This window comes from Mirounga angustirostris, unplaced genomic scaffold (assembly GCF_029215605.1).
Source record: "Mirounga angustirostris isolate CCGP_5_RB_7025 unplaced genomic scaffold, mMirAng1.0.hap1 SCAF_10, whole genome shotgun sequence".
In the NCBI taxonomy this organism is placed as follows: Eukaryota; Metazoa; Chordata; class Mammalia; order Carnivora; family Phocidae; genus Mirounga; species Mirounga angustirostris.
Genome location: NW_026991718.1, coordinates 132334876 through 132352486, shown reverse-complemented (window position 1 = coordinate 132352486; position 17611 = coordinate 132334876). Strand labels below are relative to the sequence as shown.

The 17611-nt window shown below is 44.6% G+C and overlaps 1 protein-coding gene across 2 annotated transcripts in view; it reads right to left on the bottom strand.

Annotated features, from left to right (window-relative positions):
* CASS4 (Cas scaffold protein family member 4) overlaps nucleotides 1-17459 on the bottom strand; it is a 41385-nt gene extending 23926 nt beyond the window's left edge. For both annotated transcript variants that reach the window (XM_045885982.3, XM_064573378.1), the window contains exon 1: nucleotides 9986-17459. In XM_045885982.3, coding sequence (XP_045741938.2) covers nucleotides 9986-10021 — 36 coding nt within the window. In that variant the 5' untranslated portion in view covers nucleotides 10022-17459. The remainder of the gene's footprint in view (nucleotides 1-9985) is intronic.
* Between the last annotated feature and the right edge of the window lie 152 nt (nucleotides 17460-17611).

Genomic DNA, 17611 nt, shown 5'->3' with positions numbered 1-17611 from the left:
CAGAGTCTGCCCTTTCAGCCCACAAATCACAGTGCTTGGCACAGACTCTGCTGCAAGACGGCATGTGCGTCTTGATAGACGAGCCAATGACAAAGTGTGCTTCCGAGAGAGGGATGGTAAACTGATAAATACATTTTTTTTAAAGATTTTATTTATTTATTTGACAGAGACAGAGACAGCGAGAGCAGGAACACAAGCAGGGAGAGTGGGAGAGGGAGAAGCAGGCTTCCCGCCGAGCAGGGAGCCCGATGTGGGGCTCGATCCCAGGACCCTGGGATCACGACCTGAGCCGAAGGCAGACGCTTAAAGACTGAGCCACCCAGGCGCCCAACTGATAAATACATTTTAACTCAGGTGTGTATGTTGCCTAGTCACTTATCAGAATTGGATCCTGCCCTAAGAATTCAGAACACAGCTTACATGTAATTACTGGTAAATAATGATACATTTTTTATAGCAGAATACCATACAGCCATTTAAAAGAACGAGGTAGAATATATATGAGTTGATGTGGAACAATCTCCAAAATATAGTATTAATTTAAAAAAAATCAGGAGGACAAACTGTGTGTATGGTATGTCCCCATTTATGCTGTTGTGAGCATAGCTTCTTTCTGAAAGATGACATAAGTTTTTGGTTGGGGCTTTTCCTCTGGCCAGGGGGACCAGAGTCCCGGAAACTATAGAGATTTTGGGATTAAAGGAAAACACGCTTTCAGTCCATGCTCATTGGTACAGTTAGAATTTTGTAAACCATGAGTATGTGTTTTAGTTTTAAGAAAGGATTCTGTTCTATTGGAAGAAAATGGCTTTATGTTGGTAAACTTGAACAACTGGCGGTCATTAATCACTCCCGTCCATTCTACTCTGATCAGATAGAAGGAACCTTGCTTCCAAGTCAACTTCATCTCGGTTGAAAGCAGTTTTCCCCCACACAAAGTCATACCACCAACAGCGAAAACTGGGACGACCTGTTGTAAGACACCAGAATTGGTGTTGCCTGTCTGTACCACGGGGAAGGGCAGCGAGAAAGACCTGCTGCCCCTTCCTCCCCCCCCACCCACCCTGGGGCTGTATTCTGAGGTCTGCAGTTGAGATGGGACCACCACTTCTTCCTTTTCTCCCCACCCCACCACCCCATTTCCTGTGTTCCATGTGTCCCTCCTTCCTTCTTCCCTCCTCTTGAAGAATCTCCCTTGAAAACCATTGTTCAACAAAGAAGCTATTGCCTTAACTTCTGTTTTCCCTCACAGATTTCAATAGCTTTCCAGAGCAACACTGACATTGACAAGTACAATTATTCCGCAAGGTTTAGGGAACTAAGTGTCACGGAAGATAGCAAAATGGTCTATTTCCTAATCAGAACTCGCCCTGGGACTTCCAACTGTATTCGATTACTCGCCTTTCATGTGTCATGCCTAATGTGGTGAGAGAGTTCGCTGGTGGTATCCTGGAGCTTGAGACGGCTCTGCTTCAAGAATCTGCATTTTAGTCTCGGAAATATTTAGGTTTTTTTTTTTTTTTTAATGAGGTGACAGCTGAGTAATTTCTTGCATCATCCTACAACATAAAGAAGGGTTGTTTCTCTTGGAGCTGGTTCTTAGAGACTTAGCAAAGTGGGTAAAGGAGAGACGCTGAAGGAAAGCTGCTGTTGTTTGTCAGAGAGGCCGTGGGTATCAGCAAGCTTCGGCTCCAGCAGCCTCTGAAAAAGTGGATGAGCTCTCCAATGAAAGGTTCCAGAATGTGGACAAAGTGACCTGAAGTCATTTAACTGGAAGTGGGACACCGAAATACCCTTTTCCCCCAGTTACCTTTATGTTTAGAGTAACACTTAAGCTTAAAAAGAAAATTAACCGAGGGGCACCTGGGAGCCTCCAGTCGGTTAAGCGTCTGCCTTTGGTTCAGGTCATGATCCCAGGGTCCTGGGCTGGAGTCCTGCATCCAGGGAGCTTGCTTCTCCCTCTGCCCCTCCCCCTGCTTGTGCTCTCTCTCTCTAATGAGTAAATAAATAAACTTAAAAAAAAATTAACCAAGTAGAATATAGCTTTTTAAACAAAGTATAAATTCTCCCTTTTTGGTTTCAAAGCCAAAAATGGGCCATAGAGCAACTTTCAATTACTTCCACTGGTGTGATAGCTATCTGAGGAGCATCATCACCTGCTCCCCTAACTTAGGGAAAAAATTTGAAATAACAAGTAACGGACCCCTTAACATGGCGAATTTAGAGTCCCAAACAGTTTGAATAGTTGCAAGAAATGATGCCAGCAGAGAGAAACTCAGATACTCACATTCACCTTCATCTTGATCCTTTAAAGAAAGTATTTTTAAAGGTGATTATTCCATATCCTGGAAAACACCGACAGAAATCGCTTGGGAAGGGAAGTTCTTCGGTGGCAGTTTGTGTCGGAGGTGTGGGTCTCAAACATTTGTGTGTGAACAGCGTGCTCTTCCTGCAGCAGTTCTCACCAGCAGATCTGGGCTGAGCCCAACAGCCCTGGGCAAGGATGGGGCCGGCCACACCATGCATTCCCTCCATCTGCCCCCTGCTTCCCCCCTACCCCCATCCGTCTGGGTGCCAATAGCCATTGTGGTGGGAATAACCCTGGTGAACTTGGAAGTGAGAAGCTATGTGAGAGAAAAAGAACAACTTAAGTCAAAGAGTGATTCCTTGTCTTCCTAACACCTGTAAAAACGGCCCTGGATGACGGTGTCATCTATGAAAAAGCACAAACGTGAAGTGATTTCTCCACCGTAACATCGACCTCCGATCCCTCCAGCTTTCAATTCTTCCTGATGGTTCAGATGAAAAAGCCCCTCATCACAGGACTTCAGTAGCTGCAGAAGGTCCTGCCCACTGATGAGACTTTGAGGAAGTGACTGGCCAGAAAAAAATTCCAAAACCGCCCAATGGAAGTGAAGTATTTTCTTCCCTGAGGCCTGAATTCTGTGGTTTTCCAATAGGTTTGGGTCTCAACCAGATCCACTTGTTTGAATCTACTTCCCCTATTCATGGGAACCTTGCTAGAATGTACTTTTAGCGCTTCATTGATTTGACAATTATATATTAAGCACCTACTGTATGTCTGACGACGTGGGCTGGGAGAGGGGCGGGTGGAGCGAGCAGCACCAGGTCCCCTTGATCTAGGATCTCAGGATTGAAATGATGCAACAAGAAACCAGGCCTTCTAGTAATTGATTTTTTAAGATACGGCCCAAGACGGGCCCTGTTATACCAAACTGTGTCCTTCAGTCCGTAGAGCCCTAGAGATCCAGCAGTTCTATTCCTTGCCGTCCCCACTCTAGCACCTCCACGTTCACTCCTGGCCAGCCTCGTCCTTGGGTTATTGATTAAGATACCTCATTTGGAAAAAAGAGAAGTTGGAAGCAACTTCTGGAAGCTTCCTTTCCTCTCTTCCTTCTTTCTTTCTCTCTTTTTTTTGAAGGGAAGAGAAGAGGAAAGGCAGGGGGGATACAAGAAGGTGTTCTGTGCAATCGTACCACCTCCGACGAGGAGGACACTTTATCTAAGACTGCTTCTTCAACTCCGTATGTCTATTAATGGCTTCCTGTCATAGCTATGTGCCCTCGGTACTTTTTTTTACTTAAAGTAAAATGTTAAATGAAGCCAATTAAAAACAACTCTCCCTAAGCAACGTTACTTATAAAATTACGTTTGATGAGCTAGTTTTAATTTTTTCTAATGCACATGACAATACATAACTGACATTAGAAAAATGTTCTATTCATGCCCCGCATCTAAGATCGTCTTGGATGCCAGCAGTCAAGGTCCCTGCAGGGTGTGATTTTTTCCATCTGGTTGATCAGGAAGAATTCAAAGCTGGCCCAAGCCATTTAACAGATCACAGAAAAATAAGGGAAGGTTCATGCCTGTTCACCAAATTCTCCATCCCCCAGGGTAATTTCTAAGGGTGTTAGGAAAGCAAGGAGCCACCCTGTGATTTAAGCTCTTGGTCTCCCCCTCTGTGGGTGCGAATTTATTCCAGTCCCTGGGCTTATTCATTTTGTTGTTAATAATGGGCTACAGATAGACCCATTGCAAGTCTTACTTGGGAGACCACAAGGAAGGTTAGGGACGGGTGTGTGTCACTGACCATGTTGATCTCACGATGCTCATTGATCGCCTCGCTTTGGGCAACATCATGTAGGAAAGAAGCAACTTGAAGTACTCGCTGTCTATAACCGACTCTGGTGCCCTTTCAACCTTGGGGCAAGTTTACACTCTGAACCCGAAGCCAACATCCCACAAAGCCCTTTTTTACTTTCTGTTAACCAAAGGGCAAACATCTCCAAGGGAGAAAGACCCTACTGCGTTCTCATCTCACTTCTTCTGTTTTCTTCTCCCCAGATGACAGACTACCAGTAACAGATGCGTAGCAAAAGCTGCTTTTGATTCTATGGAGAAGCAACACTTTAAAGAAAAAGAACAATAGTGTACATCCAGTAACTTCAAAGCTCCCGGAGACATTCTCTCTGGAGTGGGGGGCCACACGGGGAGCCAAGACGTGCCCGTGGATAACTTTTCAGTGGTTTCCGTGTTTTCCTGAGAGGGGTTTGCAGAGACGGCAAAGCCTTGACGCAGGACCCTGAGATGCTGTCCCAGGCATAGGACACACTGCCTTCTTGACATTACCTCTGTTCCCATGGTGTGGACACAAGCGTCCTCTTCCATTCCAATCCACAAGTGGCTTATGAGCAATACAGCTGGACACGGTTCCTAAAATATTTATTTCCCCTTTTTGCAAGTCATGTTGGAGTATCCAAATATCACTTCTCCCTGCCTCCCACCTCTGTCCTTTGAAGTTATTCCCCTCCAGGCACTTGTCATTTCCTCCCTTAGTCATCCTAGTTCCAAAATGACCATGTTCTGTTTCTAGAGCTGCTTCCCCACTCAGTGATCATGCAGGCCACTTTTCTTTGAATAGTCTGGTAACTCTGGGGGTCGTGAGGCTGTTTTGTGTAGCTTTTTTTTTTTATAGTGAGCTCTGTAGCAAAATGAAACAGGAGTGACCATATAATGTGATGGACTTTTTATGAACTAAAACGACAGTTTATTATATTGAGGAAGGGGCCGAGACACTTTTGTCCTTGGTGGCATTTAGAACAGTGAGTGGCACAGGGCAGGCCCTCGATAGTTATTGAATGAATTAAAGGTATATTGTCTGGAAATAAGGTTGGTAGAAAACAAACATCGGTTTCACAAAAAAGGGGGGTGTATATTGAACATGCAGTTCAATAAAACCTATTTACACCTTTATTTACTATTCTTTCTGTTCACATCTGCTCATGGTTTCAAATGTCAAAAGTTTTTTTCAAAAGGCAGGGCAAGCGATTTTTTTTTTGTCTGTGTCCATTGAGAACAGCATGGCAGTCCCCAAAATGGAAAGAGAGGCCACGCGCCCTTGTCTCCTGACTCATCCCCCTGCTTCTGCTCTTCTTGGCCAACAGTCCATTTGTTGCATAGTAGCCTGAGTGATGTCTTAGAAACATAAATCAGACCATGTCATCTCCTGCTTTAAATAGGCCAGTGGCTTCCTTTGCAGTTAGAATGCACCTCAAAGTTCTTACAGGACCCACAAGGTCCTATGTGAACAGGACCCTACTTCTCCCTCCAATCTCATTTCTGCCCACTCTCTCTCCTTGTCCCTCTGCCCCAACAACGCTGGCCTTTTTTACTGATCCTCCACCATGCTGAATTCCTTCCCCCTGCAGGGCCTTTGCCTTTGCTGTCTCCTCTGCCGGGAATGTTTCTGCCATCATTCAGGTCTCCAGAAAGGCCACTTTCTGTCCATCACCTCTATCAGATCATCTTGTTTTATTTTCTTTATGGTAGTTATCACCAGCTGAAACCATTGTGTCCAGGTACTCATCTACTGACATTCTGACCTCACTAGAACATCAGCTCTGTGTTGATCATCCAAACCCCAGGACCCAATAACTACATGCTGGGTAGATGGCTAAACGATGGACAGTGAATTGTGTTCTCAAGCTGGCTGTTGGACCTGGGCTGTTTTGCCTTGTGAGACAGGTGAAGGTATGGAGCTGCTGGACAAGGTCACTGGGAGGCTGCAGGTCCTTGTGACCTTGACTTCAGCTGCAAAGGCTCAGATCTAAGGCAACACCTGACCATGGGAGCAGGAAGAGGGCCAGTTCTCAAGAGTTGAGGCTGAGTGGGTCAGGCTGGGGCCAGAGAGGGGTTAGGGAGCTTAGATTCCCAGGTGTCTGACAACTAGGAAGTCCTGTCTCTGACCTTGGGGCAGGGCAGGGCTATGTCGCAAGGGTTCCATCTGCACTCTCTGTGACCTCCCACTGATTCACACACACTCAAAGCGTTTATTGGGCACCAACTATGGGCAGGCACTGCAGTAGGCACTGGAGATGCAACACCGAATAAGAAAGCCCAGCTCTGTCCCTTGTGGAGCTCACGCTCCAGAGGGGAAGACAGATGATGAACAAAGGGAGAAACAATTGGGAAAGATGACTTCAGATGTTGATAAAGGAAGAGGAGGCGGAAGATGAGAATGACCAGGGAGGGTGTGGCTGGGGAGGTGACTTGGATGGGGCAGTCCAGAAAGGGGTCGAGCAAGCAAGTGAGAGAGTGTGGAAGATGCTTGTGGGGAGGCCCCAGGGATCCAGCCCCCAAATGGAACATCCCAAGGCAGGGGAAGGGGAGGCAGTGAGGTGGGGGGGGACCTGGTGGGATGGGGTCAGGCTGGCCTTGTGGCCATATTAAGTTCTCTGCACACATTCCCTCTTGCCATTCCTCAACAAAGACTGAGTTAAAATGTCTTGCTTCCCACCCCAGAGGTCCTAAAGGCACAAGGAGAGCCTGCAATTGCTCCCCACCCACAAACGACGTCCCCAGTGCTCTTAACCAGAAGCACTGAAGCAAGCTCCATCTGGGCAAGCGGCAGACGCATCGCCGTTGGGTCTGTCTAGACCAGCCCTGGGAATGTTGGCGATTTTAATTCTACGTCTTTACTGTGACCCTCCTGGAGGGGCTCGAGGACGACTCCACCCAGAATTGGAATGGAAGAGGGCTAAAGGATATTTGCTCTTTACTTGAGGCCGGATCCGAAATGTTAAGGACATCTAAGAACATTTAAATGTGTGTAAAACATAAATATTATTTTTGATCAGTTCTCTGGACATCTACCCTTTAGTAACAGGGAAAAGACACTTGTTTGAAAACTCCTTTCAGAAAACCAAGTGAGCATACGGCCGTATTGACAGAAGAGAGAAAGTACTGGTTGTAGAGAAAATACTGTGAGAAAGTAGGTTTAAAATAGAATCAAGTTTCAGAAATTCTCAGAAAGTGAAGGAAAACAAATACCATGCTTCTTTGACTCTGTAATTCTCCTTCAATTCTAGCGAGACAAAGATGTCTGTGCCCAAAGATGCCAATTTCAGTATCACCTCTCATGATGTGCACTCATGGGCACACACGTGTGGGCACACATGCACACTCAGAAGTGAATACAGTTCATAACACATGGGACTCCATCACTAAAGTACACGCAGATTCTATTTTCATAAATCAGGCACTTTTAAACTACCCAAAATCCCAAACAAAGGTTTACATATAATAAAATCACTTATTCACCCTGTCTTCTAGACCCAACTTTCCAGCATTTCTCGAACGGAGTTGAACATAGAGTCAGCCAGCTACCGTCCAGTAAGCCAACAAATGACGTGTTAGACAGACCACTTGGCCACACATGACGAGCTTCTACCTCTTGCATGTGTACCACTCCCAGTGTTTCCTATCACTAACGTCATCCTATTTATCTTTCAGTTTCTCTTGGTTTTATACAAGATTTAGGGAAAACCTAATGAAAGTCAGCTATACAAAGGCTGCTGGGCACAGAGGTAAAGACTCTACTTATACGGAACCGTTGGGTGACCATCAGCAGCAGCAGGGGACGGCGTGATGCGCAGTCACTGGTCACCACCCACTGTCCGCAGGCCACCTTCAGGGTATGAGAGGTGTTCCGGGGTGCCCCCGATGGACATGAGCTTGCTTCAAAGCCAAATGCACCAAAACTGAGAACCACTTACATGGTATGGCCCCTGACTGCATTGTGTCGCCATCTAATAAAAACCAATTAATTAGCAATAATCAAGGAGATGAACTGTGCTGAAATAAATGGAACTCTAATATGTATTGTTAATTGTAAAAGGTGAGAAGCTCAACCGTTGTTCAGTTAGTGCTCCTGTTTGTAGAAAGCCTTTTATTTATTTTTATTTATTTTTTTAGATTTTATTTATTTATTTGACAGAGAGAGACACAGCGAGAGAGGGAACACAGCAGGGGGAGTGGGAGAGGGAGAAGCAGGCTTCCCGTGGAGCAGGGAGCCCGATACGGGGTTCGATCCCAGGACCCTGGGATCGTGACCTGAGCCGAAGGCAGAGGCTTAATGACTGAGCCACCCAGGCGCCCCTTGTAGAAAGCCTTTTAAAAAGTATATTATATCATATGTGCATTGACAGTTTGTAGGGGACCCAACAAACCCTGAGCTGAGGTTGCCTCTGGGCTAGGAGTTGAAGATGTGAGTTCTTGCCCTCGTACTGCTGTGATGTAGACTGAGTATTAGAAGGATGTTATTAATTCAACGTTAAATTTCCTTGCCTGGGATCGTATTGGAGTTGTGTAGAAGAATGTCCTTGCTTTTAGGAGACACATGTTGAGGTGAAGCATCATTTAGGGGTGAAATGTCATTATGCCTACAATTTGTTTTCAAATGGTTTAACAACAGTAACAACAAAGTGTGCGCACACGTGTGTCTAAATATACACAAGTAGATGCAGACAAATGTGACAAAGTGCCAGAAATCAGTGAATCTAGGTAAAGGATATGCAGGGATTTACTGAATTACTTCCCCCCCCCCAGTTTTCCAATGGTTTAAATTTTTTTCAAAGAAAATAGTTGGGTATAAAATTCTAGGGTAGCTTAGATATTTACACGCAATCCATATAAGAGAGGCTGTCATAGGTTACTCGGTTACATAAATTCCACGGTGACATCCATTGTTATTATTTTAATACTAAGTAACATATATGTAATTCATATAAACAAGCTTTCCCTTTAGTAACTGTTTCATTTTTTTCCCCGTTCTACTTCACATTTTAAAAAGGCAGAGCGAGAAAATCCTTGAGCTTCATTTTCCTTGTGTCCCAGCTGTTTTTCCTTTAAAGCAGCCATTACAACTTTCTAAATAGTGACTTTTTTTTTTTTTAAAGATTTTATTTATTTATTTGACAGAGAGAGGCACAGCGAGAGAGGGAACACAAGCAGGGGGAGTGAGAGAGGGAGAAGCAGGCTTCCCGCCAAGCAGGGAGCCCGATGCGGGGCTCGATCCCAGGACCCTGGGATCATGACCTGAGCCGAAGGCAGACGCTTAACGACTGAGCCACCCAGGCGCCCCAGTGACTCTTTTTTTGATTCATGCCACAGACTTGAGCCCCACTCACATGTACCAGTATAAAAGTTCCCGGGAAATGGTGTGCGGAATACCCCCTGTGGACTCAGCCCACGGGAGGCTGAAGCCAGATCTAGACTCTGCTCTTGGGAAGGAACACAGAATCAACCAGGTCACCTGGGAGTGACACTAAGTGTCTGCAGGGTCCAGAGAGAAGAGAGGTCAAGGTGGGCTGAGGCCGAGCCTCACATCTTGCTCGAGAAGTTTGTTAGAAAGCGAGTGGACCCAAAGGGATGGATGGGTTGTGTCGTGAACCCCAGAAACTGGCTTCTGCTAGGAAGTCATTTGCATCCATCTCTGAATCAAACTGGCAGTAGCTTTAGAACACGTTATCTTTTCCACACTAAACTTACATTAAATTTCTCCATCTCAAGCTCACGTTACTAGTATTTACGACTCCACTAGAAACTTGGAACGAAAATCGGTCACTGTCCTTAACCATAACGGGTTGTTTTGCCCCCGCCCATCCAAATAGCCCCCGTCACTCACCTTGGGCGCACCATCCATGATGCCTGCCCCCTTCATCTTGGTGTGGAACAGCTCCCGTGAGCTCTCCAGCTGATATCTCCGGCTTCAGAGGAGGATTATGCAATGTCACCGCATGCTTCTGGCCGGTTCTCAGAAACTGAATTCTATGGAGTTATCTGACAACACAGGAAATTGTCAAAACGATTCTCCCAGCAGGCAAACTTTCTGGAAAGCACAATAAGAGGAAAATGAAGGCGCTGATGGAGAGGGGACAGAAATCCAGGCCACACTCACTCCTCGATGCTTGGCATCTCACTTGGTCTATAAGTAGAGATTGTCACACATTTGCTATGTGAAACCACAAAAGAAGAAAAAAAACAAAAACGCTCTTCCGCCTTATAGGGTGAAGTTCCTACTTTGAAAGCTCAGGGTATGAACGCTCCACATTCTCGTCCCCATAAACACTGTGAACAGCTTCCACCAAGCTCATTCTTCTGATTAGAGGCCGCTAGGCCAAATTGGTGATCGTGGTCAGTGTCTCTTCCTTCCTGCTTCCTAAACTTGCCCCTCAAACAGCCAGGAGAAAACAAGTCAAGGGGAATGCCCTAAAGGACCTAGTCCCGACCCATCTCTCCTCCGATACACACTGCTCCTCGCTCTGACCCCATGCTCACCTCCTTGTCTTGGCTCACAAAACTTCATGATGAGCATTTTCCGAGCGCTGACTCTGTACCAGGGCTGCTGAGCACTTTTCAGTACAGTTTAAATTATCTTTTTTTTTTTTTTTTTTTTTTCGAGAGAGAATGAGAGACAGAGAGCATGAGAGGGAGGAGGGTCAGAGGGAGAAGCAGACTCCCCGCTGAGCAGGGAGCCCGATGCGGGACTCAATCCAGGGACTCCAGGATCATGACCTGAGCCGAAGGCAGTCGCTTAACCAACTGAGCCACCCAGGTGCCCTAAATTATCTCTTTTTTTTTTTTTTAAAGATTTTATCTATTTATTTGACAGGGAGAGACACAGCGAGAGAGGGAACACAAGCAGGGGGAATGGGAGAGGGAGAAGCAGGCTCCCCGCCGAGCAGGGAGCCTGATGCGGGACTCGATCCTTGGACTCCGGGATCATGACCTGAGCCGAAGGCAGTTGCCCAACCAACTGAGCCACCCAGGCGCCCCTTGAAATGCATTTTTTTTTTTAAGATTTTATTTATTTGCGAGAGAGACAATGAGAGACAGAGAGCACGAGAGGGAAGAGGGTCAGAGGGAGAAGCAGACTCCCCGCCGAGCAGGGAGCCCGATGCGGGACTCGATCCCGGGACTCCAGGATCATGACCTGAGCCGAAGGCAGTCGCTTAACCGACTGAGCCACCCAGGCGCCCTAAATTATCTCTTAAATCTCACCCACCCATCGTCTGAACTTGAAACCAGAGCACTGGCTCACTGCAGTTCAGCATTACTTGCTAAGTCTTTTTACTTTCCCTAAATTCGGACTAAACATTCAGAGAGAACGTACAGGGAAGAAGACTCCTTGTTAGGCACATTCCCAGTTTTATTTCATTTAAATGAACTGGTACCCATTCTTCCGAGCCTGGCTCAGGTTGCATTTCCAACAGGTGGTCTCTCCCTATTGCTACCTTCCTGCCATTACAGCGCTCACTGTCTGGTCTGCTGGCTATCCGTCGCAAGTCTGAGCGACGGATAGGACCAGGAAGGACTTACTGGTGGGAATAGCTGACTGATTTCTGGCTGAGACAATTCATATTTTCAATTGTTATCATCGTCGGAAGTTAACTTCCGGGGCCGAGTAATTGACGTGTCGCAGATGGGAGCAGATAACCGGGAGGGAACAATGACCCCACAGAATGAGAACACAAGCTGACTTAGCAGCAAGTTCCAAGTGGAGATCCACAGAGAGGACGATAGAGATGGGAGAATGGGGAGTAATGCAGGGAAGGCTTCATGAGGAAGGCAAGATATGAGAAGCAGGGGCCGATCAGTATAGAAGCAGAGCTTGTTTCTAGCTGCAACACCATGAATATGCAAAAAAAGAGATGGAATTAGCAAGTTCCATTTAAGGTAACCAAGCAGATTCAGATGGAAGAGCAATGAGTCCTAAGGGCTGAGGTTATGAATGACAGCCTGGACTAGCAGAAGGATTTTATCCTATTAGTTTTTACAGATAGGACAAATCATTCAAGCGGTACTCCTGCAAGGCGTAGAGATAGAAATACTTGTAAGGCAAAGCCCTCTACAAAATGGCAGGTGATTTCCATGTCGTTGAATGTGAATCTGGACATTGTTCGGGGGTGTGCCTCTTCGCTCCTGCTTTCTTCTGGCCCTAACCTGCACCTCTGTGTTCGTGGGCGTGGGTCATCCCGCATCTCAGATGAGGAAGATGCAGGCACGACTGAGCTAAGCCTGAGGTTCACATTTCCAGGGTGGGATCGATTAACCTCAATGTGATGCTTCCATGTGTATTTAGATGTCATTATGTCATGATTTTGTTTTAAAAAGTCCTTATCTCTCAGACATACATACTGAAATATTTACAGATAAAGATCTGAGAGTTGCTTCAAAATAATTCAAGAGAGGGGAAAAAGGCTAGAGGTATATGTAAAAGATTACCTATGAGTAGCCAGCTGGGGAGTCTGAGTGATGGCTACGTGGACATTCATTATACTGTACTGTTGACATTGAATTAAAAAAAACAACAGCTTTATTAAGATAGAATTCACATACCACAAAATTCACCCTTTTAAAGAGCACAGATTCAGTGTTTGTTGGGTTTTTTTTTAGTATATTCAGAGTTGTGCAACCATCAGCACTATCTAATTTGAGAATATTTCATCACCCTAGGAAGAAACCCATACCCATTAGCGGTCACTCCTCATCGCCCTGTTGGCCTCCAGCCCCTGGCAACCATTGTTTTTTTATTGTATAATGGACCTTTGCATATATTTGAAAATAAGTAAAAAGGATGGACAAACTTGCTCAAGGTCACACAGGGATGGGACTGAGGCAGAATCCAGACCCAAGCCTCTCAGTAAAAAGCTAGACTTCATGCCAGGTCCAGTCTGGACAGTTCCCACCATCTTGGCAAACTCCTAACAGTGATTCTTCCCACTATTGAAGGGCCGACCCTGGAGTTCCAGATACAGGTTAGAATGCTGTAATTTGCATGTTTTCTTATTTATTCACTTATTTAGGAGAAACAACCTAAATTTAAAAAACAGAACGAAGACACAAAAGTCATAGATTTGGTCCCAAAAGGAAACAGACTCACTCTTACCCGGATACCTAGTGTTGTATTTTGTGAATGTGGGGCTTGGCTTCTCAGTCTGCTATTTGGCCCTGTCATTTTTCTGAATGAAAGGCCTTAGACATTTTGCTGCAATCCATTTGTATTTACTTCTTTAGGCAAATGTGTCCTTCTGTGCACAAATATTGCAAGAATTTGCTATTGTAGGAAATTGGGTGGCTTTCGTAATATCCTGCTGACTGAAGGTTGAAACAGCTAGAGTTCAAGGGAACCAGCTCCGAGACTCTGATAAGGTAATTTCCCCCCTTCTCTTGACAAACGCTCCTGAGAACAGTATCTTGGATGAATTTTCTCTTCAAAACCTGGAGTATCTGACCACTTCACTTCTATAGCTCCTAATAAATGCACAGGAAGGTAGACTGCTTTTGTAGATGGGACTGTTTTTTGGGATGCTTTATACTGTTTTCATGCAGACTTTGAGCTCTCAAGCTCCTTGAGGGGTGGTCTTCGAAGGCTGGTCACTCAATGCCTGAGTTTTTAAAGTGAAGCTGGACACCAGGTGAAGAACATCCAGAGCATTAAAGGCTTAGCAGGAAATGTCAGACTGCATGGTTTTAAAATCATCTAGTAATCTGGCAGCTGTTAACCTTAAGAAGATAACTCAAATACAGCTCTTTGGGTGAAAGGAGAGTTTCATAAATTGTCAACAAATTCACCTAAATTCCCTAATGCATGGATAAAACAGGGAGGACTAGGATTCTAATTGTCAGTGATGACTCTGTTTGATAGCCTGAATTTTGATGCCAAGGTGGAGAGGGAAAAGGAAGCAAGACTTGAGAAACAGGACACAAAAGAAATGCTGTGGGCATCAAGTGGGCCAAAAGCTGGAGGAGAGGGGCTGAGTGTTAAGAGTAGCTCGAGAAAACCCCAGGGTAGAACCTGGGGGCACAGGCAAGGGGTCACTGTCAGGTGAGCAACCAGGCTGTGAAGAGTAAATTGGCCAAATGCTGAGTGGGAAAGAGGCTTCACAGATTAAAACGCCCACAAAGGGAGTCGGAAGGTAAAGGAAAAAAGCTCCAGAAAAAGGCCAGAAACCTAAGGAATGAAAGTGATAGAAATGTCAACTATTGGGGCGCCTGGGTGGCTCTGTTGGTTAAGCGTCTGCTTTCAGCTCAGGTCATGATCTCAGGGTCCTGGGATGGAGCCCCATGTCCAGCTCTCTGCACAGTGGGGAGTCTGCTTCTCCCTCCCTCTCTCTGTCGAATAAATAAATATAAAAAATCTTTTAAAAAATGTCGACTATTTTCTAAAAGGTTTTTGTTGTTGTTCAAATCCCCTTTGTCACTTTTTTAAGTCTCTTGGTCCTCGGTCCTGTTTCAGCTTTTCATATTCGATGCACTCACATATCGTGCATCTGATTAATTCCAAGTCTTCAAGTCTGACTCTGTCTAGTTTCTACTGCTTCTCGTCATAGGGGGGTTTCCTTACATACTTGATTATGAACCCATGGTTCTCAGAGCTGGATCTGGGAGAACTGGGGCCTGGGGTAAAGATGTGTTCTTCCTTCATCTGTGCTGGCTTCTGTCAGGCGCTCTTGGACTTGCTTTAGATTCTCAGCTCGCTTTTCTCGAAGCCACTAGTGCGAGTGGTTTGTTCCCACCTTATGTGGACAAATAGCTTGTAGATGGGATTGTCAGAGAAGACCCTCGCCACAAACCTGAGCCAGCACCCAGTCAGGCGGCTATCCTCTCTCCGGGAGGCGGGGTTTTTGTCAAGTTCACCCTTTCAGGGAATGGGGCAGTTTCTGGGTTCTGGGCTTTCTTCCTAGGTCTGGACCAAAGCTCCCACCATGTGAGGTCAGAGCTCAGAAATCATTAGGCTCCAGGGGACTGACAAATGTCCTCGGTGCAGCTGGCTGCCCCCTAGCTCCTGAGTGTCTGGGTTTGTGATTTCTGGTTGTTTTGCCTCTCAAAAATTCCCTGAGAATTTCTTGCTAGCTCAGCTATTCAGAGATTAAAAATAAAAATAAATTCTATACAGGTGTGTACTGAAAGGGCTCTCAGAGTACCTGGTCCACCGTATTTTCAGAAACAGAAGTCTCCCCCTCTCCCAAACCTGTTTCTAGCATGCGGTGTTTAAAAAAAAAAAAAAGTGCCTTACTGATTGAGTGCATGTTGGGGATGATTTTGATTAAGCTCTTTAATCACATAAAGAAGCTGTGGCCCTGCAGAGAAGTGGCTTGCTTTACTACTAAACAAGTCAGTAACAGAGCTGGGACGCCTCCCCCTTCCCACAACATCGCCCTTCCTAAGGGAAACCAAAGTCTAAGGTAGAAGGTTGGTTTCTCTGACTCATCAAAAGAAATGGAATTATACTTTAGTTTTGGGATAAGGTACATAGCTAAAGGAGATCTGGCTATAAAAATCTGACTTCTAGAACGAAACACTAAAGAAACAGTATGAAAAGTACCAAAGTCATAACTGCTGCTTGACGGCATATGTTCAAATATGGAAACATTCAAAGCAAGGCCCCCCAAAAAAGAACTAGCTTTAAATTATCATTATATACAAAAAGTTTATTTTAGAAATCACATATCTTTAAAAAATAACATAGAAGTTATAAGTTTTTATCCTGACTTATTATTCATTGTTTGAAAGCCAGGGTGTTCCGTGGTACAGTTAATGACATGCTGATGTCAAGCCCATGTAATAATCCTGGCACTTACACCAGTTCAAAATATTAATGTGATTTTTATTTTATTTTTTTAACGATTTTATTTACTTGAGACAGAGATAGCAACAGAGACAGGGAGAGAGAGCAGGAGTGGGGAGGAGGGGATAGAAGCAAACTCCCCACAGAGCAGGGAGCCGGACACGGGGCTGGATCCCAGGACTCTGGGATCGTGACCTGAGCTGAAGGCAGACACTTAACCCACTGATCCACCCAGGTGTCCCTTAATGTGATTTTTAAAAGAAAAAAAAGTCTGTTTTGGAAACACACAAAAGTATCTTGATCTTGTAAGTAGGAGTCCTGAAACTACAGATCCACTGGTGAGACTATTCCAGAAACTGGAAAAAGTAGGCATCATTATTTAAATTCATGAACAGTTAAAAAGACCCAGTGGAACTTAAATTGGGGAATGCAACGGGGTCACTCTACTGCATGTGGGAGAGCAGAGGGACGTGGAAATGTTCACTCTCTGTTATAGTTTCATAGGGCCAAAAGCAAAAGAAATAGCAGAAAAAGAAGCGAGGAGTTCTGGTTGGTAATTTTTTATGGAACTGGTTATTCTTGTTCCTATTCCGTAGATTTCTTCTAATCTTACAAAAGCAGCACTCACAGATGGCCAAGTTCAAGTGCTGGAGAATCAGGACACAAAATAAAAATAAATCCAAACTCACTATAGACCAAAAAATATAGCTCTTTGGAAATCTGAACTAAAACTCTGATTTAACACATTAAGCATGCCTAAAATGGTTTCATAGACCAAAAAGTTGAAATGCTCCTTGAGGATGACTAATGCAGAATTTTTATGCAGTAAACCTCAGAAGATTTTAAAGTTCCTATAACATAAAACACTAACTTTAATCTATTTAATATTTTTATCAAATGACCCTAGATTCTATTTCTAGGTGCTCCTACCTAGATCATGAGGTTCTTGTATTTGGGGATAAATATAAACCAAAGTCTATCTTTCAGAGGGGAGGTTAGGGTTCCCTGACCTAGCTTGAGCTGAATCCAGAGAAATAGTGTCACTTTCTAAAAAGTTTTGAGAAAAAGAAAACCCCTATCGGTTGGTTAATTGCAAAAATCTTCCAAGAACATAGCTCCGGTGTGCATCCACGATGAGTAGTGACAATTCATGCTGAAGAGAACTGAAAAATGAGATTTAAAATTACACAAGAACAAAGTCAATCGATATTAATCATCTGTGAAACAAGCAACACTGGAGAGCGGCAGCGGGGTCACCTAATTTTGATTAGATTGGATGGATCTTCAATTAGGTTTTCCATCAACCGGTAATAATCTTATGAGAAGTATTTACTGAAGATAAGCATTTGCAGGCAATGAAAGGAGAAGGTGGGAGGTATGATGAAACATATTGTCTCCTACAAATCTTCAGGAAAAACTGACCGCTAATTTTACTGAAGTGAAAAAGGTGTAACACTAAAGTTGGAGATTCGAGCTTTATTTTCAGGATGATGTCATTTTAGGATAGAACTGATGGATTCTCTAAACTGGTTTTAATATGGCACAACACTCTTGATTCTCAGAGCTGTATGCCTACTTATCTGCCCAAATGTATTCTGCAAGGAGATATATAGACAAAGAGGTTGTAGAACAGGCACAGAAGTTGACAAAACCATCAAACGAAAATTCCTCAGGACAGAT